At 37.4% G+C, this 24,505-nt stretch overlaps 4 protein-coding genes across 4 annotated transcripts; 1 reads left to right on the top strand and 3 right to left on the bottom strand.

The window, feature by feature from the left end:
* Positions 1–9,262: 9,262 nt before the first annotated feature.
* LOC111372194 lies at positions 9,263–10,128 on the bottom strand. The gene is made up of 3 exons (XM_022994414.1): positions 9,779–10,128; positions 9,612–9,702; positions 9,263–9,521 (listed from the first exon to the last, which is right to left on the bottom strand). The coding sequence occupies exons 1-3, from the start codon at positions 10,126–10,128 to the stop codon at positions 9,327–9,329; spliced, it is 636 nt and encodes a 211-aa protein (XP_022850182.1). The 3' UTR covers positions 9,263–9,326.
* A 2,675-nt stretch (positions 10,129–12,803) lies between these two features.
* On the top strand, positions 12,804–16,166 carry LOC111410707 (UPF0415 protein C7orf25 homolog). Its single transcript, XM_023041186.1, has 4 exons — positions 12,804–13,066; positions 13,183–14,002; positions 15,122–15,288; positions 15,465–16,166. Exons 1-4 carry the CDS (start codon positions 12,819–12,821, stop codon positions 15,670–15,672), a joined length of 1,443 nt encoding a protein of 480 aa, XP_022896954.1. The 5' UTR covers positions 12,804–12,818; the 3' UTR covers positions 15,673–16,166.
* Positions 16,167–16,253: 87 nt separating this feature from the next.
* LOC111410716 (NDR1/HIN1-like protein 6) lies at positions 16,254–17,299 on the bottom strand. Its single transcript, XM_023041198.1, has one exon. The coding sequence runs from the start codon at positions 17,131–17,133 to the stop codon at positions 16,363–16,365; it is 771 nt and encodes a 256-aa protein (XP_022896966.1). The 5' UTR covers positions 17,134–17,299; the 3' UTR covers positions 16,254–16,362.
* Positions 17,300–19,151: 1,852 nt separating this feature from the next.
* On the bottom strand, positions 19,152–24,078 carry LOC111410698. Its single transcript, XM_023041174.1, has 3 exons — positions 23,968–24,078; positions 21,899–22,254; positions 19,152–21,617 (listed from the first exon to the last, which is right to left on the bottom strand). Exons 2-3 carry the CDS (start codon positions 22,243–22,245, stop codon positions 19,361–19,363), a joined length of 2,604 nt encoding a protein of 867 aa, XP_022896942.1. The 5' UTR covers positions 22,246–22,254; positions 23,968–24,078; the 3' UTR covers positions 19,152–19,360.
* Between the last annotated feature and the right edge of the window lie 427 nt (positions 24,079–24,505).

Genomic DNA, 24,505 nt, shown 5'->3' with positions numbered 1-24,505 from the left:
GAGGTTTGTGTAGAGTTCTTTAAACTTGTTCCTGGGGTCTTGTAATTTTTTATTAAAAATATAATTTATTAAAAGAAATTAAATACAATGTAAAAAACCTCCTCTTATTTTGGACTTGGGATTGACTTGTAAAACATGCCCAAGTGTCAAAGACCGTAGCTTTACCTAGACCCTTGACACAATCACAGTCGCAATTTGCCCAATTTCGACCTCATATTGTAAATATTAGTTTAAGTTTGAGTTGTAATTTTCTTTAAATTATAATAGTTATTTCAGTTGTAAAATAGCTCTGGTATTTATAAATGTTTAGTATGATTCCTCGTCATTTAAACGTCTACTCCTATCACTTAGATTTTGTTTCGAAAGCTATTATAGGGGGGCACTAGTCATTCAAAATCTTTCAAACTCACTGGTGTCCTCCTCCTATACCAACAATTGTAATTTTTAGCTTTCATTAATCAAACATCAATTTACTTTCAATGCATTCAAATTCTCTATTGTAAGCTTTCTACAAAATTGTAATCAAATTTTCTTTCGTCTCGACGTGATCGAGAAAAGGCGGAAGCCAGTCTAGCGGAGCATATTATTGCCACACGGTGTCCCTTTCTGTGCCAAGAAGAAATGCACCCCATGAAAGTTGGTATCAAAGCTGTGGCTCACGACCCTCGATAAGAAAGCTATGGATCCAATTATATCACACACCACTAAAGTGGGAGATGCTCGAAAGAAGAGTACTAAATAGCGCGTTGATGTGCTTGATTAGACAACTATTAGGTTGTGCTATGCTGTAGAGGGCCTCAAGGGAAAAGTTGAGGTGGCAGAGTCGAAAATTCGTGATTTACACATCCAATAGATGAAAACCAAAAGGATACGCAGCAATGACTGAAACTGTTGCAATCATTCCTGATCTGCAGGATGAAATGGAAGCATTGAGAGTTCAATTATAAGTACTCCAACGTGCAGTGGGCAATTGACAAGCTTCCGTACATGAGTATGCTCCCAGACTCAGAATTCCTGAACCGTGTACCTATGGAAAGGCACGTGATGCAAAGGAAGTCGAAAACTTCTTATTTGACTTGGAACAATACTTTCTCACAGCTTCAATTGAAGACAAAGTAAGAAAGGTAACCACAGCTACCATGTATCTGGGAGGAGATGCGAAACTATGGTGGCGAACAAAATATGTTGATATTCAGTTTAACAGGGTCCTAATAGATTCTTGGGATCTCCTCAAGGAAGCAATAAAATCACAGTTTTTCCTAAAAAAGTTGAGTATCAGGCTCGACAGGCACTGCGAGACCTAAAAACATACAAGCTCCATCAAGGAGTATGTGAAAGCCTTTTCAGGGCATATGCTGAATATTTGAGATATGTCGGAAAAGAATCAGCTCTTCACCTTTATGGAAGGGTTGAAATCGTGGACACGCACGGAACTTTAGAGATAGAAAGTTATTGATTTGAGCGCGGCCATGGGAGTCGTCGAATGTTTGAGTGACTATCAAATGGAATCGAGAAAAGATCGACCTTCGGGGAATAATCAAGCAATTGGAGGTGGAAACAAACCTTATAGACCCAGCTTGAACTCGAATGAGAGAGAGCGTTACTCTCAAAATAAGGGAGGAATCTATCAAAGCACCCGTCACTTTTAAGGAAATTATTGTAATAGCCATCAATGGAACTCTAACGGTAGCAACAGTAACAACTGGAACAAAGAAAAAGCAACGAAGGGCCGACTTGATGCCACTCCTAAACTAATGTGCTTTTTATACGAAGGACCTCATCGTGTGTCGGAGTGTCCTTAGAAATAGATGGTGAATGCATATTGTTAACTACCAAGTGGTGGATCAAGTTCAAAGCAAGATGCCCCACAAGCTAGTTGTCATGGTAAGACCAACTCCGAAGAGGATGAGAATGTAATTGGTGCATTCTCACATTGTTGTAATATACTGTCGCATCGAGTTGCTAAAAAGGATAATGACCCCTTGAAAGAGGTAAAGACGGAAGAAGCAAAGGTTCGTATTTGTAAGGCCAAAGGCCTAATGTACATTTTATGTAAAGATCAATGGGAAACCAATCAGGACTATGGTGGATACTGGTGCTACCTACAACTACCTTGCATGTACCGAAGTAGAGCGACTCGAACTTGTTCTAGAAAAGGGCACTGGGAAAGTCAAAGCAATCAACTCCACTGCTCAACCAATAGCTGGAGTGGCAAAGTCGGTGCTGATCAAAGCAGGTCCTTACGAGGGAAGGACAAATTTATCTGCAGTTCAAATGGATGACTTCAAGCTTATTTTAGAATTGGAATTCCTTCGGGATACTAAAATAGCAGTGTTGCCATATTTCAATTCATTAATGATGATGGGTAATAAGCTGCATATCATCCCAACACAAGCTAGGATGATGAGCGAGAGGAGTATTATGGCTATGCAATTTAGTAAGGGTTTCAAAAGAAATGAACCTTCTTTTTTGTACACTCTTTAATTAAAGGAGATTGAAAAGGCGACTGATCCTATTCCACAACCCGTTAAAAGGCTTATTCGAGAATTTGAGGACATCATGTCGAACGAATTACCAATGAAATTGCCACCAAGGAGGATTATTGATCATGAAATTGAACTTATTGCAGATACCAAACCTCCCGCCAAGGCACCATATCATATGTCTTAGCCTGGGCTTGAAGAGCTTATAAAGCAATTGGGAGAAATGTTGGAGAGTGGAATTATTGTGCCTGCAAAGCCACCATATGGAGCTCATGTGTTGTTTTTAAAAAAAGGCCAATTGAGTCTCTTAGACTGTGTTGTGACTATCGAGCCTCGAACAAGATCACTGTAAAGAATAGCTATCCTACCCCACTGGTTGTCGGGCGAAATATTACACAAAAATTGATCTTAGGTCCAGATACTAGCAAGTTCGAATCAAGGAGGGAGATGAAGTAAAGACTACGGTGGTAACCAGATATGAAGCCTTTGAATTTAAAGTGATGCATTTTGACTTAACAAATGCTCCAGCAACGTTTTGTACTATGATGAATAAGGTACTTCACGAGTTCTTAAATGATTTTGTCGTGGTGTACTTGGACGACATAGTAATCTACAGCGAGACATGTAAGACAAGTTTTTAATCTGCTACGAGAGAATAAACTCTATGCCAAGCAATCTAAATACTCATTCACTTAGACATTTATCAGTTTCTTGGGTTACATCATTAAACAAGGTAAAATCCGTATGGATTCGAAGAAAGTTACAACCATCAAAGATTGGCATCCACCAAAAATTGTACATGATATATGTTCATTTCTTAGGTTATGTAATTACTATCAAAGATTGTGAAAGGCTACTCAGAAATTGCACTGCCACTTACCGAATCGACAAAAAAGGATAAAGATCGGGACAGGTCGTCCCAATGCCAAACTGCTTTTGAAAGATTGAAGAAGTCCATGTGGACAAACCAGTTTTAGCCTTATCAAATATGACTAAACCATTCGAAATCCATGCAGATGCTTCAAATTTTGCACTTGGTGGAATCTTTATGCAAGAAGGACATCCGGTAGCTTATGAGAGCCGGCAATTGAACTAAACAGAACATCGTTACTCGGTGCATGAAAAGGATTGTTGGCAGTAGTCCATTGCTTTAGAAGATGGCATCACTATTTTCTTGGGTCTCCATTTATTGTGAAGACAGATAACACTGCGGTTAGTCACTTCATGTCCCAACCAAAACTATCGAACAAATAGGCTCGTTGGCAGAAATTTCTTTCCGAGTTTAGTTTTATGCTAGACTATCGTCTCGAATCTAGTAATTATGTTACTGATGCTCTTAGTCGATGAGTCGATTTGACTGTCATTTGCTCTGTGGCTGCTCTTTTAGGAAATATCGTTACCACAACCACAAGAGACCAAATTTGGGCATTTATGGATAAGGACCGACTACTCAGTATTTGGTTTACCTCATCAAGTAGTGAAGACTAAGAGAGATCGCCTATATGTTCCTAAGGATGGAGATTTGTAGAAATCTCTAATTATGGAATGCTACGACACGATTTGGGTAGGGCATCCTGGAGAGGAACGCACTTGTACACTACTACGATGTGCATACTATTAACCTCAAATGCGGGACGACATTGCAACTTATGTGAAAACCTATCTTATTTGTCAGCAAGATAAGGCAGATTATCAGAAAAAATGTAGGCTTGCTGGAGCCCATTTTCGTCCCACCTAGGCCATTCGAAAGTGTATTGATGGATTACATTATTGGGTTGCCAAAAGTTGAGGATTTTGACACTATCATCGTTGTGGTGGACCATTTATTAAAGTACACAACTTTCATCGCAACCTAAGTGTGTATTAGCGGAAGAGACAGCTCAACTCTTCTTCAAACATATTGTCAAATACTGGGGACTGCCTAAGGACATTGTCAGTGATCGAGATCCTCGATTCACTGGCATATTTTGGATCGAATTGTTTAAACTTCTTGGTTCAACTTTGAGCATGAGTTCTAGTTTTCACTCACAAACTGACTGACAAATTCTTTGCTAGAAGAATATCTTCGGCATTTATCTCTACTTCGCTGAAAAATTGGATGAAACTTTTGGATGCGATGCAGATTTGTTTCAATGCTCAAAAGAAATCTTCCACCAATAAGAGTCCTTCTGGGATTGTTACTGGCTAGCAACCGTTACTCTCTCATACAGTGGATATCAAACAAAGTACCAATTCTCCTCAAGCGAAAAACTTTTCTCAAGCGTGGAAACAAAATATTGAAATTACTCAGAGTTATCTTGAGAAAGCTCAAAAATACATAAAAAGTCTGCAGATCTGAAGCGCCATTTCCTTGAATTCAATGTTGGAGATTTGATAGTGGTTAAGCTTCCCGACAAAAATTATTATAAACTGACAAAAGCAAAGGACTCGAGATTGGCACCGAAATATATTGGACCATTACCCATCGTGAAAAGGATTGGGAGAGTCGCATACAGAGTTGAACTCCCTTCATGGTGCGAAATCCACAAGGTCCTTCATGTTAGTGTGCTGAAACCATACTTTACAGATAAGGAGGACGCATCTAGAAATGAGCCAAAGCGACCTGTGTTTGAACTAAAGAAAGCTGGAAAGAAGGTTGCTGAAGTTAATCTTGACCATTGAATCACTCGAGTTTCAAAAAAAGATCATTAAAAGTACTTGATCAAATTGATTGAATGCAGCAGCGAGGAAAATACTTGGGAAAAATAAAAAGATTTTGGAGCCTTCAAATCATTGATTGAAGCCTATCATGCATTGATAGCATTGAGGACATCGTCAAAATAAATGGGGTAGAATGTCGAGGACCGTAGCTTTACTTAGCCTCTTGACACAATCGCAGCCGCAGTTTGCCCAACTTCAACCGCACATTGTAAATATTAGTTCAAGTTTGAGTTGTAATTTTCTTTACATTGTAATAGTTATTTCTGTTGTAAAATAGCTCTGGTATTTGTAAATGTTTAGTACGATTCCTCAACATTTAAAAATCTTTAAAACTCACTGGTGTCTGCCCCTGCACCAGCAATTGTAATTTTTTTCTTTTATCAATTTTAAATTTCAGCTTTCATCAATCAAAGATCAATTTACTTTCAATGCATTCAAATTCTCTGTTATAAGCTTTCTGCAAAATTGTAATCAAATTTTCTTTCATCCCAACGCTCTCGAGAAAAGGCGAAAGGCAGTCTAGCGGAGCAGACTACTTCTACATGGTATCCCTTTCTATGCTAAGAAGAAAGGCACCCTGTGAAACCAAGACTTGATCTTGCCAAGCTAGACATGGAGTTCGACTCAACTTTGGGCCATTGTAAATGTAGGCCCAAGTCGTCCCTAGGTGGAGCTCTCACAAGCGGGCTAGGGCCCATTGCCCCTAATTTGAGGTAAAATTTTAATGTAATAGAAATTAGAAGTGCATTAGTAGGTAATAATTGTGAATCTTATGAAATGTATTATTAAAATTTAAGTTTGATATTTTGACAAAGTACTTATATCTCTCCTCTTCTTATTTCTTTTTTAATCTTTCCTTTATCCACATATTTCTTTTCCTCTCTACTAGTCAAAAAACTTCAACGAACAATACAACTTTAAATCATTAATTACATAATAAACCAGCAAATTTTTGCACATAACTAAAATCCAGCAAATACATGATAACATTAAGAAACATGTGTTGATCACGAAAATGTATACATTTTCATTTTTTGTTGATCAAACAGAAAAAATTGACAGCATAAGTTGTCAAGATTTGTTGGTGGCAAATAGGACATCAAGATTTGAAGACACTTTAGCAAAATCTATAGTAAGTATAATTTGAACTTCTATAACAAGCCTACTCAATAAGTGCACTAAATCAGCACAATTATGTCTTAAGTGTACAACAGGCTTATGTTTATGAAGTCTTTATAAAAACTCAAGACATTCTTGTTTACATAGTTCGAGACATCCACAAATGCTACTCACTTTAATTATTCATTTACATCTATATATTAATTAAATAACGTTTAAACACTTTCCAAACATGTATGAGTTTATGTATCAAGTGAACTTCTCTAAATAGTTCTTCTATAGTTCTACATTCAGCAACTAGTCCTTTTCATTGACTACCACTAACCAATAGGATGAGTTTTAAGTAGTCTCGTTCTCCACTAACTTCTGTAAAAACGATCTTGTTCAGAAATAAAATCTACTTTCGTAGAGTTATGAAGAATTTTAGTTGCTGAGAAATGAACAATGGAAGATGGAGGACCAACTTGATCATCTCACGAACAATAGGTTAGATACCTTTAGAGCAATTTTCCTTTTGATTGCTTCACACAGAGAAGAGTATAGGGGTACTTTAAAATTAACCTGGTCAAATTATTTAAATTCCATATTGACTTCTCAACAAAGGGATATTATGAAAATGGCCTATCCAATGTTAAAAGACAAAAATACCCTTAAATACATTATACAATTACAAAAGTTGCTTTTTTAAAAAGACATGAATATCCTTTCACTTAACAAATAAAAATCAAATACTTCCTACATTTCTTATCTGTTTACTCCAATATAGATAAATAAAACACTCTCATCCTTCATCTGCTTCAACTGCAGAAACTTAAAAATTTATCGAAATCGAAAGTCGAAAAATTTGTGGACATCAATCTCGTCGGTTCGGTAAGTTTATATACACAGATTTAATCTTATTTTCGTTAAATTATTGTATGTTTAAATCGATAAATTGTATTTCAATATTTAATTATTAGTAGAAAAAATGTAATAGATCTATAATTTTTTAAGTATTTTTTCGAAAAAATTTCATCTGCATATTTATGCTGGCGTCGGTGAATCGACTGTTTGACTAGCTGTTACAGTCGGCCAAACAGTCGGTCAAACAGCCGACTGTTTTGACCGACTGTTGGCCTACTATTTGATCGACTGTTTAACAGGCGGTTTAAACAGCCGACTGTTTGCCAACTGTTTTCTTTTTCCCCTTTTTTGGATTATTTTTATTGCTGTTGATATTTTTCTTGTAATTAAAAATTCTGTTTCGACATGCAGATATAGTTGTAGTCTCAATTTGTTACTTTGATGATTTCGAATTAGACGAAAGAGATCAATGAGTATGGAAAAGGACAAGTGATAAACGTGGTGGTATCGCAATTTCCATATCATCACGTACATCGTATGATTTACAGAACAAGTTGAATGTTGATCCTTCTCAGTGCAACATGAAATTTAAATTTAAATTCAGCGAGCATGCATCGGTTCCGATTCAACATATAATGATTTCTTCTGTTGATGAAGTGAATTATCTGATTGAACTGAACAATAAGCACATGACTCCTCTTTGCGTGACTTTAGTAAGGAAGGATGTCGTCGAAGATGAACAAGTAGACTCGGGAGGTGGGGATCACAATGCGAATAATTTTTGGGATACGGTAGAGATAGCTCGTAAAGATGATATGGTTATTCTAGAGATAGTTGCACACAAAATCCCCTTCGCTGCTCGTGACAACGAGAATGAAAATGCAAATACTTTTACAAACAAGGACTTGATTGCTTTATCCCGACAGAGATATGAGTAGGGTGGCACCTCGGGGGTTAGATCGAGTGGACCATCCTCTAACTCCTCTTGTGTGGTTCCTGATAATGAGGATTTGTATGTCGAGCAACTGTTTGAAACGAAGAAAGATTTGCAAGAAACCGTGCACCTAATTACACTAAAATACAACTTCGAATTTAGAGTGAAAAAAATTGAATAGGTCATTGTTGACGCTATCATGTGTAGATGATAGTTGCAGTTGGCGTTTGCGAGCAACAAAGATGGACACGAATGAGTATTTCGTAATTCGCGAATATACACGAGAACATACTTGTGAAGTGAGAGTTTGTTGCAATGATCACAAGCAAGCCCGAGCTAGGTTTATTGGTCGACAGATAATGTACAAGCATCAGGATCCACGGACAATCTACAGACCATTGGACATCATTAATGATGTTCGTCGAGAGTAAGGAGTAGTCATGAGCTACCAGAAGACCTGGAAGGCCAAATAATGCGAATTGGAGGATTTAATGGGCTCGACAGAGGAAAGCTATGCTAAATTGGCCAGGTATTGCCATAATATGGAGAAAATTAATACTGGCTTGACATTTTTTTATTGAGACGGAGGCCAATAACTGCTTCAAATTCTTCTTTATGACCCTTGGACAATGCATTCGGAGATTTCGAAATGCTATGCAACCCCTAATTCTAGTCGACGGTACAACTCTGAAATCCAAATACCAAGGCAAGTTGATTATTGCTACATGTCAAGATGCCAATATTCAAATTTACCCTCTTGCATTCAGCATAATTTATAATGAGAATGATCTGTCGATGCGTTGGTTCTTCACAAAACTAAGGGAAGTAATCGGAGAAGTCGAGGACCTTGCATTTGTCACCGATCGGGGACAGTCTATAATAAATGGTATTGCTGAAGTTTTTCCCGATGCACATCGTGGGTATTGCATGTACCATATACAAGGTAACTTGAAGACCAGGTATCGGGGCAAAGGTATCGTTTCATTGTTTAGGAGAGCGGCCGAAACTTACAGTATTGAAGAGTGTAATAGGTACATAGTTGAAATAGGAAACAAATCATTCCCGGCATGGGACTATCTAACGAAAATGGGGATTGAACATTGGGCGCGCTCATATTTTCCAAGACATCGATACAATATGATGACGTCAAACAACGCGGAGTCTCTCAATGCATTATTTAAGAGGGATCGAGAGTTACCCATTCTCGCACTAATTGAGAATATCCGTACGAAGCTGCAGCAGTGGTTTCACGATCGATGTGCGAAATCACATAATTGCACAAGCGTGCTAGCCCCAGCACAAGAGGTAAAGCTCTTCAAAGCTGCACAAGAGGTAACGGCACGAAAAAACTCGGTGTTCAGTATTATGCGGCCAGGCTTGTGGAATGATTGTGGATATCTCTCAACTCGATCGCGCAACAAGTTCATGGCCATGTCGATGTACTACATCAAGAAAACAAAAACATAAATACTTATTTCATTTACCAAATTAAACATAACGTATACAAAAAGTAACAATAACACTTCACTTACATCGTCGACGAGCCAAGCCCCCTGAGTGGTGATATCATGGAACCACTTGTATGCGTCCAATATCGTCCTTCCGGCTATCATGTGCGTGGCTCTGGAAATAAAATAGAAAAAATGTTAAACGAAGCATAAACGAGTAATTCTAGTCTACTAAATCATACAATACTTACCCGAGCAACATTCTTCGCCACTCAGCCTCAAATGCTTTCCACTTCGCATGGTCAATCTCCCGGAACAGAATGGGGTACCTCCCATTGATGAACCTCCTCCTCTTTGCTTCAGTCGTAAAGGAAAAGACGACGTATTGTGATGGCACTCTCGACCTCTTGCCGACCACTGTCTCCGGCATGTCAACAGCACGATTTTTTGCTTTATACACTGCCACCTCATCCACCCTAGGGCTCACCACGTCTTCCATCCCCTCATCTGCCACGGTCTCCGACGGGGCTACTCCCTCATCTGCCACTCTCACATCTGCCACCATCTCCATCCCCAACGGGCCCACTCCCACATTTGCCATCGTCTCCGTCCCCGACGGGGCCACTCCCTCATCTGCCACCGTCACCCTCCCCGACGAGCCCCCTTCCTCTGTCATGCTCCCGTCGATCGCGCTCCACGGATAAAATAAACGATTCCCATGCATCATCATCATGTATGTATGACTGCCGGAGACCCCCATCTCTATCACCCCCGTCCCTATCACCCTCTCGATCACCCCCTCGATCACCCCCTCGATCACCGTCTCCGTCAACCCATCGCCTACCGGCTATATCACCCCGAAGTGCTGCAATCTCATTCAACAAACCTTCGACCCTTCCTACCAACTGTCGTCCCAGATCATCAACCCTCTCTATCATCTCTCGATGCAGCCCGTCGACCTGCCCTTCTATAAATCAGCTCAGACGGGCGTATAGATCACCAAAATAGTGTCCCTGACTACATGCGGGAGATCCACATGAAAGGTCTCTGGACGGGAGAGGCAGAGGAGATGCCCTCGACGGAGGTGATCGTCGATCAACTGGATCACGCTCCTACACAAGCAACAACATTACAAATTATTAACTTAATCCGTAAATGCTAACTCATACAAAACGGTAATCAATAGATTTTATTCAATTCGCTCACACAATCCCGATCGTGGATCGGATCGGACATATGGTCGTCTTCGGTGTGCGAAATGCCTAATTCACGCACAAGACCCTGAGTCTCTTCCCCCATGGACGGCGTTAACTCAGTTATGACTTCAAGCTGACATATTAACATTTGAACTAGTTAACGATCATGCAATCAGATGTTAAATCACGCACAATATAAATTACAAATGCATAATACTCACCTGAGGGTCGTTTAGGATAGTCGATAACTGTTTCACAATGGGACATTCCTCCGATCGAGATGTTCTCCAATGGTGCATCCGAGGGCAGCATGTCTCCCCTCCCCTCGCAAAGCCGGCACCCAATATGGAGACGGCCTCAAACGCTCAGATATGCAACACATACAGTTATTATATATAAATTCAATATGAAAATAATTTTAACATTCATTATGTTAACCATTTACCTGCACCGCCAGGGGCAATCCATAGGTGTCGTACTTACGCATGACTCCCTTCGGCTTCGAGTGCAATCTGGTAAAGACGTGTACAGTGTCCTCAAAATATCTTCGACCCCACGGATAGTCGTTAAAACGATCGATGTCGTCAACGATCTCCAGATGGAAGAGGTCGATCGCAGTTTTCTTATGGTGACACCGCACCACGCTATCAAGGATGTAGACCAGACCTAATTTCAGTCTGTCTAACATCTGATCACACCTCCTGATTGCGTCCAACAACTGTGTAAGAAGCACAGTACCCTGTCCCTCAAAGTAAGCGTCATGAAGCCTATTTCTTCTCTGAGTCCTATCACCAGCTGCTTCATCGCCCGTAATCTTTAATCTCGTAATCAGAGCAAACTCGAACATCGAAAAACTAGCGATTTTACCCCCGATTGCGAAATGGATGGTGTAGCTGTCGACTGGACTCAGCAATCGACATAGGAGTGCATCAATAATCTGACCCGAATACTGCATATCTCTCAACGGGTACAAAGGCCACAGGAAAGACTGGCGCAGCGTATCAGCATGCTAATCATCAAGCAACTCTAACACAGCTGTGAAACAATCAAAGCTACTATTCCACGTAACTTTGCCTAACATCTGTCTCAACTCTGCGTCAAGATGATAATTCATCTCGTAAAAATTCAAAATGTTAGAACATTGTACAAGTGATAATAGTAATAACAGAAAATTTAGCGAACGAAATTGTAACTACAATACGCAAAACGCAGATTCATAATAATTAAAATCATCAATAATGTGAAAATTTTTATCATATTATCAATAATGTCAATTTTTCCCAATTATCACAATTTTTTTAATCAATTTAAGTTCAAAAAATATTTAAATTCGATGAATGAAAATAATATTATTTATCAAAAACTAATAATAAAAATAAAAAATAAATATTAAATTTCAAATTAAATTTTCAACAATTATTTCAAATTACAATTAAAAATTTCCCAACAATTATTTCAAATTATTATTTACCAAAAATGAAAAAATAAAAATAAATATTAAAACAAAAATTAAATATAAAAGTTTTATTTAAATTTAGTTGTAACAATTTTATTTAAATTTGACACACTAAATAATTTATTATTTATTAAAACCAAATAATAAAAATTATTTAAAATTAAATTATTAAATTATATGTGAAAAAAATTAGGCAAAAAAAAAAAGTGGGCCGACAATCGGCCCAAACCGCTAGTTTGGCCGACTGTGTCACCAGCAGCCGGCCTTCTTCAAGGATTTCTCACCAAAAAATCACCATTTCCGACGAGGAAAGCTTCCAAATTCAAACAACCAAATATTTTTTACACCATACAACCCCATTTTACTTATATAAAAAAAAATATTGAAAAAATCTCCAACAAATAAATCGTTAACACCTTTAACCAAAATCTAAACATTAATCCAACCAAATAATGGTTACCTTGACAAGACTGTTCGCCGGCGATGGATAGCAACTTCTCCGACCGACTGGAAACTGTCCTTGCTTTTTCAGTTTTGCGAGATTCGGTTTTTGTGAGAGCTAAGGGTATTTTGATATTTTAATCTTTAAATTCGATTTTTTTTTTAATTAAAAAATCGGTCAAAGGTCAATTTGTAAATATGGATGGGTTATCCGGTGATTTACAACAATTTCCTCAAGAGTATAGAATGGAAGGGGGAAGCATGGAAAGAGCAGCCATGGCAGCAGTGGAAGAAGCAAAGAAAAGATGCAGTGCTCTTACACAACGAATCATTCACTCCGAGAAACTCTCCAATTTATCATCAAAAACTACCCTTCTCAAACTAATCCAATCCGAGCTCTCTTTTCTTCACCGCCTCTCTCATCCCTTTCCTTCTTCCCCTCTCAGGTATGACAATCTGGATTTTTTTTTTCCAAAAACATTGTAATGATTGCACATATGATGCGAAGATGTAAATATTTGCTTGAATTGAAACAATTTTTCATGATTTGAATTCGTGGCAGTGTCAATATTGGGCATCTGGAGGCAGTTGTGCACGTTCTTCAGCAGCCATTCGTAACTGGGGTATCGCGCGTTTGCAAGCCTATTGTTCTGTCGCCTTCGAAAAGGATCTATGTTGATATCGTATGTAGTTTGAATGGAAACCCTGTGTGGTTTGTTGTCTCGGATAGGAACCCCAGATATATTTTTTGGGACAGAAACGAAGGTTTAAAGACACGAATTCGATTACTACTTGAGGCGGCAAACGAGTCTCCTGTAACGCTAAGGCCATCTTCTATCATCTTCTTCTTTGCTAATGGACTTGATGATGGCGATAGTCAAAAATTCAGGGATGAATTTGGAGCCACTAAATTAGAACTTGAGTCATTTTCGTATGAAGAGTTAGAATTAGAGGAAGACTGGACAAGTGTGAATCTAATTGGAAGGTCATTCCCAAAGTCTTGTGTTCTTCAAATAAGGGTAGAAACAGATGGCTTTGGGATGAATGACAAACATCTTTTGGATTCTGCAGGGAAAGATATCCTATCCTCTTGCAAGAAGCACATTGAGTCCTGTGGTTCGAATTTGGGCACGTCTTTCTGTTCTCTGGTTTCTGGATTGAAATGCTGCTGCTGCCCTTTGGATATGTATACTGGGCTTGAGGAAGGGTTATCAAAGGAGTTGTTTGATGGGATTGGAGCCAAATTAGTTAATTTTGATACGACAGCAATGATTGCTATCGTGTCAGGAATCAGTAATGGAGGGACTGAGAAACTTTTGGCTAAACCAGAGAGCGAATTGAGGGGTCGATTTAAAGGCAACTATGAGTTCGTGATTGCACAGGTATGATCTAAGGGAAACAATGTTGTAATGTTTCGAAGAAATCGTTTCTCATCGTTATAAGAAATGCATTCTTGTTCTATTATTGTACTGTTTACTTCTTAGGCAAAACCATAATGTTTATCTACTGAGAATCCATCAATGGAAGCTGTTATTTGCTAACTCCTGCATTTAACATCCTTCAGGCTTACTGTTAGGTGAATCTACAGCATGATGTGGCCCGTGTGGGAATATTTATGCATCTAAATTCATCATCTCAAGTTCACTATTGAACTATCGCTCTAATATGGACTAGAAAATATATTACATTTGTTGTAGTTCCTAACTGTGTATAGAGAAACATATGAAGTCCTTAGTCCTTTACATAATGAATTTCAACTGATGAATTAGTTTATGAAAAGAGAACTGGCCAGTTGAAAATATTCATAGCTTTTTTCTTGTTAGGCATTCCATATATATACATTCACCACTCTACCCTTATTTATAATCTGGCTAAAGCAAAATCGTAAACTAGAGCAATGTCGTGCAACAATCTTTGCTAAATGAATTTGAAAATTAAAAGTAGCTTTTTATACCACCCACTCACAGATTCTCGGTTCTCCGAAGCACAATGACTAAATATGCGAGTATCTCTGCCAATGCCGTTACTCTTATCTTTTACAGATTTCAGCAGAGAATATATTGTGACAAGTCAGTGGCAAGCTATTTTAATTTAATACAAGTGACTTAATTAAATTGCTCAAAAGACTAAAAAAGTTCAAAACTGAAAAATTACTTATAGAATGCATATTCACTCACAGAGTGCTGCTACCCATGTCAAATAATTGTTATTTTGAGTTTACAATTGATTTTAATTAATTTCACTCTGTTCTGTTAAGTTAATGTTTCTCTTCTAGCGATATAAAATAGCTCATTTGATATATTGACTTCAACAAAGATAAAGTTGTGGGAAATTATTATTTCTTTTTAAGTGTTTTTTTATTTTATCCTTCTGTATTACTGGCTTCTGCTGTTACAACGTAGTCTAAACTTGTGAGATGGAATTTTTGTTCTCTTATTCTTGTATAGTGATCATATATGCCACATAATATGATGAATGTAAAAATTTTGATGTCTTGCTAGGTCAACTCCGAAATACAGAACCCGATCCATGGGGAACTGGCTGGTGTAATATCAGGAAAGATAGGTATTATATGTGAAAGCGTTCATTCAGAATTTGAGGAGCTTATCTCAATGTGCGGTGGTCCTAATGAGATATCAAGAGCCAACCACTTTCTGAAGTTCCTCAAGTGAGTTCTAACACCAATTTAAGTTTACAGTTTCTTCCTTCCAGTAGACGTGGTCTTTCCATCATTTCTTCACTCACTGCCCCCAAATTGGCATTATATTCATATTGACAGTGATGCTATTGTTATTGTTTTTTTAATCTGTATTTTTGTTAATGAGTAGCTTATAACTGGGACAGGGTAGTGCCTGATTGTGCTTCAACACGATTGATGAACCTTCCGACGACCAGAAAAATGGCCTTGAAAAACAAGGTAGTTTTTGGTACTGGAGACTACTGGCATGCTCCTACTGTAACTGCAAACATGGCTTTCGTCAGAGCTGTTTCACAGACAGGAATGTCTCTGTTTGTAGTAGAGCATAGACCACGGGCACTAATTGGCGACTAGCATCTAACTCCTATGCAAACAGAAAATCATATATGTTAGAAGAGCAGTAAACCACATCTCCATTGTTTCATCCATTGTATGTTCTGCACGGAATTTATGGTCACTTGGTGCTAATCATATACCATCCTCTGGGAATCATTTGTTTTTCTTGCTTTGTTGACTGGATATCTCGTTGCATCGCCAGGGTTATAACATGTTGCATCTAGCCAGAGAAGGATGCTATACTTTTTGACCAGCATTACCTACCTTATTTCTTTGTAAGATAGGTTCATTATGTTGTACATTTTCATGGGACATAGTTTGTGGTTCGTTGAATAGTTTAGCTCTTCTGGAATTGCAACCACAATGGAACTCGGTATGTTTCTGATTTTTATTATTTAGTTTTTCCTTTGTTCTATGCATAGAAGCACTCCTTGTAATCTTCTTCTATGTGGTACTAATAAAATTCCCTTTATTCTCTATAAAATATAGAACGGATCCTCAAGTCTTTTTCACCCCTAACGAATTTGACAGATATAGTTATATTAGTTTCTTTTGAAATAGATTCAATGACAGGACTTAGTTTCGAGATCAGGAAAACAAATTAGAAATGATAAATTATTTAGCTTTTCAACATGCAGATACGCTGTGCAAGTAAACTGTTTATCCTGGAATGGAAAAATTTATATGCTTAAGACATTAGAAAAGTGTTCAGAGCTTGAGTCCAAAATTGCAAGTACTGGCTTTGATGCTAATAATACTATCAGTCGACAGGCTATCAACGATCAACTTACAGGTGCCTATAATCTTCACCTTCCTCAGTTTCAGAGTCTTGAGTTTGATGCTGACTGGCTCATTAATCTTGAGATCCAATGGAATTCTTCCAGTCTGTTGCTCCTCCTGTAATGCCTTGAGGAGAGTCCTCCCATATTGATTTTGGCCACTCAAGGCCACATTTAGCACTGTCTTATTCTGGTAACCTTGGTAGAATCTGGGAATTGATCCTTGGCACAGGTTTATGTTCTTGTACCATACACTCAAATGGCTTCCTTTCTCGTAGTATATTCCGATATTCTTATTTGGGTTATAGGCAGTGATCTTTACGTTGAACCTCGCATAGAGGCTCAAGTCGAAATTGAGTGTCAGATCTGATATTCTGAGATTGTCAACTGAGTATTTGGGAAGCTTGGGTTGAAATACAAGGTAAAGAATGCCAATAGTAGCTCCAATTATTATGAGTAGGAGAATGAATAAGCTAAGTGTCCAGCATATGCATTTGCACAAACAGCTTCTCTTCTTCTTAGGTGGCGGTGGCGGCACAACTGGAAAGGTAACATTGCGTCTCATTGGAATATGACGCGGCCCCTGCCGTTGTGGCTCGCCTTTGTCTAATCGAAGAATAGAACCTAGAGGAGCCGACGGGCGTGGAGGTGGAGCTCCTTGGTAGACCTCCACTGGATGAATTCTTTGATGGTCCGCCATTTTTCTACCTCCTTTTCTGTATCGTAATTATTCAATTTGAGTGGTTAATAACTTGTTGTAATGAAGGAATCAAAGATTCAAACAATGTTGAATACCATATGTATTTATGTAAACGCGTATACTGTGAAATGGTTTGTTGTAACCATTTTTACCTAATAGCAACATAAATGCATGCAATGTGGAAGAAGTAGGTCAGCTGCACGTAATTAACTTATTTTTGTACATAAAGTAATTATCTTCATCAAACACCATACACAAAAAGAAATAGATCAAGTAAAAGAACCAGTTTCTTCGACGTTCATTTTGGACATATGGTCAAGGGCGGGTTCAAGACGGAAGTCCAGTGGAGGCGAAACCAAAAAATATTGGGAAAAAAATCTGAAAACCTAAAAAAAATTTGGAGAAAAATTGAAAATCTGAAAATCGAGTGGGGATGATCGACCCCGCTGGACCTTAAGTAGGTCCTCCCCTACATATGGTTTTCATTTGTTGAACTAACTCTAGTGTTTCTGTCAAATAAGGTGGAAATGTAGTATTTGGTTTTGGTCACTCAAGTTGTGTCACATGGGAACTGTACAATTGAAGAATAAGTGGATAAATATATTTTTTATTTTTTTAGGTTCAAATCAAATGTGTCCGGTGTCCCATCCCATGTGCTTAGTTTTTATTGGGTGGGCAATAACTTCAACTCACTTAGATTAAAAAGAAATGGGGCTGCTAATAAATGTCTTTCATAACGCATCTACAATATAAGAGTCCTTTTGTTCAAACAAATAAGAATGTGCTTAGGCATAACCCCTTTTGGGTAGATGGGATAAAGATAAAAGGGCTTTCTTTCATTAACATTGAGTAGTGGTTTTCTTTCATCAAATCACTTAAATTATTTTAAAAACTTCAAAATATTGTAAAAATTTGAATTATATTATTTTTATACATAAATATGATAATAAAAAATAATTTTTGTTTAGATGGGAATGGGAATGGGAGTGACTCTAAGCAAAACAATTTGATCCCATTTCCCGCATGTTTCCCGATTATACAAGGAATTCCCGCCCTGTTTGGGACGAATCCTCGTGTGGATCGGAGAATTCTCGCTCATTTCCCTGAGAAGAAGGGATCATGTCTAATATAGAACCCTAACCGCCAAAAGAAAGGGGAAAATTAAAGAAGGGTGGAAGCAAATATAACCTCTATTCTACTTAAGCTTGGGCGCGATTTGATTCAGGTCAGTTACAACTCAAGCCCGAAATCAAAATCAAATTTGGTTTGAATGAATTTCAACCAAATCAACCCATTCTAACTCTTAAATAGAATCGAATTGGTTTGATTCTATTCGATTAGTCAGTTTAGACTTTTAGTCCAAATTGAATTTTTTTTTTTAAAGGTCCGAATTTTGAGCTTACTTAGATTACAATAACTAAAATAATTAAAACAATTTTATATTATAATAACTATTTACTAACAAATAAAATTAAACTATTAAAGATGGATCAACAGAATTTTGTTGCCTTTTATACATTATCTAGCTCAACTGTCTAAATAAGGAAAAAAGACATAACCTAATAAACTTGTTAAAGGAAATTCTCAATGCTATTACTTACTGATAATGTCATAAATTTGAAGGAATTGAAGTATGGATATGAGATTAAGGCTTATCTAATGATTTTTATTTTTCTTTAAAAGAAAAAAAGAAAAAAAAAAGTTAAACATGCAAGTTGGTTAAGTTGGTTCAATTAATCATTGGTTTGATGCTTCAAACTATGGTACAACTAGTCCATCATGATTTTATTTAAAAGTAAACCAAACCAAACCAAATCAAATTAACGACCCTATCAAACCGACCCGAACCAGCCCAAGTTTGTTCTATTTGATTGGTTGGGTCATTTTTTCGATTTTCTTGCCCTGCTCTCACTTTCGAAAACTATTTTTGCAAAAATTCATTTTCAACCACGCATTCTCTCAATAATATAATTTCTCGCATGACTCCATGAGTTTTCCATACTTTTCACCACATATTCTCCAAAGGAAATTACTTTTCACAAAATCTATTATTAAAAAATTTCTACGAAACAAAGGCACAATAAACAACTAAACATAGCTCACTAAACACAACTATTTGGAAACTTAACAGTACCATTACAGCTGCAGTAATCATAAATTAAAACAGTTCCTGATAATTTAAGTCTGCCCTCACATGCCAACATCCAAGCTGCTAAATCAAACAAACCTACAAATTGGACTTGCATGATGCTTTGTTATGCCCGAGTTGCTTGCACTTCGAACAAGTGACTGTCCTCTTATCTGGATCCTCAATTTTGATCTTCGCCTTGTGTTGTTGATCTGGTGATCGAGGGGGAGGAGGAAGCACAAGCATGGCGTCAGAATCAGTCTCTTCGGTTCCCACTGGTGCACCAATTTCAGGAATATTGTTTATGGACTCTGAATATGTCGACTTGTAAGCATCAACACTGAAGTGTCTTGGACAATAATCGTACACACTCTTCCCACTAATGTTGAAGGAAGCAATAGCATGTCGACATGGTAACCCACAATCTTTCCATTCTAGGCAAGTACAATCCCGTTTCTCGATATTCACTACATGAGTAGATTCGTCGTGAACCTCATATAGAATATCTGATGCCATAAACACTTGAAGATTTTCTGCTTTAAAGGCTTCGTCCTGGATCTTTTTCTCTTTGGATGGAGTGAGTTTTGTAGTCCATTTACTTGACTCTGATTGACGAGTATTTATCAATTCACTCACCGTGTATATTAGGCTTTCTATCTTCTGCATTATAGTTGATTCCCGTATTTCCTCCATCAGCTTAGCATATGGTTCTGCTACATTTTGTATGATATGGTTATATGGTTCACCTTTAAATAGCGAACTTGTCCACTGCTCAGGCTCAATTTGAATAACCCAGTCATATGCATTTGGAGAAATCTCTCTAATCTGCTCGGTGAACTTTTTGAAAACATTGAGTCGAGCAGCATGTCCAGCAGCTAGAAACAGTCCAGGCAAAGCACCTCGCCCTTCCCCATTGAATGGCCCCTTCGAGTTTCTCCTGAAACTTTCTACAAGGTGGTACATGGAATAACCATGATGAGCATTCTCAAATACCTTTAGCACTGACTCTTTTAATCCCATCTCTCTATCTGAGACAAAAGTTAGGGGTTGTGATGTTGATATTGCACATTTTAGTTGCTCCAGAAACCAATGCCAGTTATCATCATTTTCAACATTGACTATTGCAAATGCAACAGGGAAGGAACCGTCATCTGCATCAACTGCAGTAGCTGTTAACAAACTTTCTTGGTGCTTCGATCTCAGAGAAGTCGCATCAAGAAATAGAATGGGACGGCAACCATTCTGGAAACCATTTATACAGGAAAGAAATGAGATGAAAAGGCATTTAAGTCTTTTCTCGTCATCAGTTATCAGCTTGGCGAAACTACCAGGATTTGTCTCGATCACCTTCTCGCAGATCCAAGGCAAACGATTGTATGACTCTTTATATGAACCCTGAAGGTGCTCCCTGGCATACTCAATTCCACGCCAAACTTGTGTGTAACTCAATTCAATTCCAAAGTCCCTTGAAATGCTCTTAGCAATTTCCCTGGGTTTCTGATGTGGGGAATTTCGTAATTTGTCCTTTATAACATTTACCAACCAATTCTTGGATGGATGAGCATTCTTCCAAGATTCCCCTCCACACGTATGTGTATTGTCAAACTTTTTTATCCTAAATGACTCATCAGCAGGAACCCAAGATGCATGAATTTTCCAAGAACAGCCCTCAGCAATACATATGCCACTTGCACGGTTAGCGTCATTCTTTTTCAATTTGTAAACAAAGCGGTGAGCAACAGCATACTTCTGCAGTGCCTCCCGAAATTCTTTCACACTTTTGAAATCCTGCCCCACACCAGTAATACACTCTTTCCATTCAGCAACTACTTTCTCTGGCAAATCATCATCATAGAAAGCAATAGCTGAGACACTATCATCATTTACAGCAACAGTACTTTTATTTTGGTTCTTCTTTCTCCGCGATTTTCTTTCTACGTCATTATCATCACTAACTGCAACCACAGTGGGACCGCGTGCACCACTCCTCCACGAGGCAGTGCGCCTACGCTTTTTAACTGCATCTGCTGGGCTATTACTTGTATCAAAGCCAGTTGGGCTTGGAGAATTTATGTCAAAAGCAACCGAAACACGTGGCTTATAATCAGAATCAAAATCAGACTCATGTTCAGAAGATGGAGATGAGGCAGTCGATGCATGACTGCCGCTTGAGCCATCCGCGCCGTCCGCATCAGATGCTGCTGCCGAACCAGAAAGAGCATGAAGAGGAGCATAAGCATCAAGTTCAGCAATAGCATGAGCAGAGAGAGGTTCAACATCAAGGGCAACTGTATTGAGAGCAGTTGAGGGTGCGCCAACATGATTCACAGTCTCTGCCAGTTTTACAACATTTTCCCTGCAAATGGAATTCATGTATTTACATGCAGGCATGTCAAAAAATATTTTTACCAGCCAGGTACCAGTAACCAATCATCACATCATTGAACAGAGAGATTTAAAATTTCACTATCGAAAGTGTAGTATAGTGTAGGGGTTTGCCGAAATTTTTCGAATGAAATCTTCTCTAAGGTGGTGTGCAGTGGCTGGCAAGAGGCTGGAATCACTAGAGAACTCATACTGACAACAAAATAAATGTGTGGAAGTACTTGATAAACAAGATGCACCTCAGACATATACCTGCTAGCATGTATTTTGATGGCATCACGGTCAAATCCTTCTTTACCATTGACAAAAACATCAGCAGTCACTGAATGCCCGTGGAAATCAATCATTCTTTTCAAGTCTTTGTCATTTCTCAAAGTGATGAGATTCCTCCTGTTTCCTGGGAGAAAGTACTTGATCGAAATTGTTCGGTGATCTAAATTAGACATTTCAGCCAATTTTATTATCAGATCTTCAAAAGAAGTATCTTGATTTATATTCACAGCATTTGCCTCTCCTCCCTCGTATGATAAGGTCCCATCATCATTGGTAATAAACTCGCCACTAGACTGGCAAATCAATATAAGCTTCCCTTTTGTCATGGAAAGTATCTTCAGCAGATAAAGTAAAGAATCAGAAAAGGAAAAAAGATATCACCTCCAATTTTTGTACTTCTAAAAGATCTATTACGGTTTCTATTTCTTTCCAATTCAAATAAGAAGTGGCCTTTCCTCTTCATCCATTTTCAAGGTATGTGCAGATAAGAAGTTGGAGAAAGAAATTATAACTCCAATGATTTCCCAAAACTATCAGAAGTAACATAGGTCTGGGATTTAGCCTAGGCCAGCCACCCAAACCTAAATTTTTTTCAAGGGAATAAAATAATAATAATAATAATAATAATAATAATAATAATAAAATAAATTAATAAAAAATAAATAAATTACGGTAATATCAGCCCAGTAATTTTTTTTTTTCCCCCGATGGCTCTGCCCCGCTAACATTAGAAGCCAATGTCCAATACAATGCTTATCGAAATTGGTTAATGTGAATTACATGGTGAGCATATAAAGATGTCAGATAATCATTAAGAAGTTATCCATAGTCATTCAATACAGATTGCCACCAAGTTCATTTCCCATTCCAAATATAAACTTTAGGATATTCAGAAACATATCTAAGGCGACACAAGAACAATTACTAATCTCAACAGTATGCATGATACAATCAAGAAGTAAAAACAAGCAAGTAAGGAAACCAGTCTCAGCTTTCATTTCGATATGGAGAAAAGGAAAAGAAAAGGAAGGTACGTAATAAAGCAACAGCCATCTTGGTGAAACGTGAAACGATTACATCACATATTCATAGGAATGGTTGCCACCACATTTGTTGGTCATATTGTCATCATTCCAAATATCAAAACACAGAGCATAAATTCATTTTTAACTTGTCACTCCACATTATAAAAGAGTTTTGTTATATCAAGCTTCAAATTACACAACTATCCTTATGTAAACATTCTTGGTGAAACTTTTAAGCTGACAAGAACCGACTCAAATGAACCAGTAGTCAACCAATCACAAATATTTATAATGTTACAAACTACACTTTTTAATGCAAGGAAAACCTAACATCATATGACCACAATAAAAACATTAATTTAAAACAAGCACACACAATAGGAGTAGGAGGCTAGGAGCTAAACTAATGTTTTAAATACCATAAAATTGCTATAGAAAAAATGGAGAACACAACAAACTCTCGACCAGAGTATTTTCGAGAGCTTGCTCCTTGAACCAGACGACCAGCAATTAAATTAGCAGTCCAGTATCCAAAATGTGAACACAAGGGGTCCACCACTGCTGAAAACTACTCTCCTTGGGTTTTATTCACACTTTCACTACACGAATAAAAAATATATTTAACATGTGGCTATCATAATAGTTCTTCACATAAAAAACACAGGATACAAGTAAATGTTTTTCATGTGATAAATAGATTAACAATCAAAAATTGAGATCAGCCTCAGGATGATGAAAAATCAGAAACGGTGACAGAGAATCGTAACTCGAACAACATTACTATAACTGTCCATGGAAGCCGGAAAATTACAATTAAGCAATCAATTAAGTCAATTCATGCCATAAAAATTCCAATATTGACTGTAAAACACCGGTGACAGAAAAAAAAAAAAGGCTACGAATGAAGAGTGCGTGCAGATGAATGATAAGACAAATGAATAAAGATTAAATAACAACCCATACATTCAAAAAAGCTAAGAATGAGTCAGTAAAAGTGAACAGTCGAGTTGAGAAAGAAATTACCGGAGTGAGTGGAGAGGGTGGGGGAAGATGGAGGAAAACCCTAGAATCGGGGGCTGAAATAGAAATTGGGGATAAAAGTGAGACCGACGGGCTAAATGAAGGATAGGGGACCAAAACTAGCTAAAGTTGCAATTTTAAAGCATAAGTTGTGATTTTATTTTATTTTATTTTATTTTCTATAGAAGGTTTTTTTCCCCTTAAAACTAGGAGACATTTTTTTACATAAAAATGTTTTCAAAATAAATTTTGTAAAATGTAATTTTTTTTAAATGTAGAAAAAAAATTATGAATTAATTTAAAAATTACTTTATAAAAAAATTGTGATTGAAAAATAATTTTTTTTATTATCTTATCATCTATAAATAAGATAATAAAAACATGAAAAATACTAATTGTAGAAAAAACTTATCGTTCATAAAATAATAGCTTATAAAAGTAACTTAATTAATAGTGAATTATAGCTAAGGAAATAAAAAATAATGTTAAATTTAAAAAAAATAAAGAGTAATCTTTCATCAGTTACACTAATAACTTAACT

This window comes from Olea europaea, chromosome 2 (genome assembly GCF_002742605.1).
Source record: "Olea europaea var. sylvestris chromosome 2, O_europaea_v1, whole genome shotgun sequence".
Lineage (NCBI taxonomy): Eukaryota > Viridiplantae > Streptophyta > Magnoliopsida > Lamiales > Oleaceae > Olea > Olea europaea.
The sequence above is the reverse complement of the archived record's forward strand: the minus strand, read 5'-3'. Positions and strand labels throughout refer to the sequence as shown.

What these genes read in the sequence shown, in the direction of transcription:
- LOC111372194 (XM_022994414.1), bottom strand. Translation starts at nt 10,128, where the DNA reads ATGGCAAATGTGGGAGTGGGCCCGTTGGGGATGGAGATGGTGGCAGAT. An exon ending in TGGCGAAGAATGTTGCTCGG is followed by an intron (nt 9,703 to 9,778) that starts GTAAGTATTGTA and finishes TTTTATTTCCAG; the next exon opens with AGCCACGCACATGATAGCCG. An exon ending in GGGCTTGGCTCGTCGACGAT is followed by an intron (nt 9,522 to 9,611) that starts GTAAGTGAAGTG and finishes TTCTTGATGTAG; the next exon opens with TACATCGACATGGCCATGAA.
- LOC111410707 (XM_023041186.1), top strand. Translation starts at nt 12,819, where the DNA reads ATGGATGGGTTATCCGGTGATTTACAACAATTTCCTCAAGAGTATAGA. An exon ending in ATGAGTTCGTGATTGCACAG is followed by an intron (nt 14,003 to 15,121) that starts GTATGATCTAAG and finishes ATGTCTTGCTAG; the next exon opens with GTCAACTCCGAAATACAGAA. An exon ending in CACTTTCTGAAGTTCCTCAA is followed by an intron (nt 15,289 to 15,464) that starts GTGAGTTCTAAC and finishes TAACTGGGACAG; the next exon opens with GGTAGTGCCTGATTGTGCTT.
- LOC111410716 (XM_023041198.1), bottom strand. Translation starts at nt 17,133, where the DNA reads ATGGCGGACCATCAAAGAATTCATCCAGTGGAGGTCTACCAAGGAGCT.
- LOC111410698 (XM_023041174.1), bottom strand. Translation starts at nt 22,245, where the DNA reads ATGACAAAAGGGAAGCTTATATTGATTTGCCAGTCTAGTGGCGAGTTT. An exon ending in ATCAAAATACATGCTAGCAG is followed by an intron (nt 21,618 to 21,898) that starts GTATATGTCTGA and finishes TTCCATTTGCAG; the next exon opens with GGAAAATGTTGTAAAACTGG.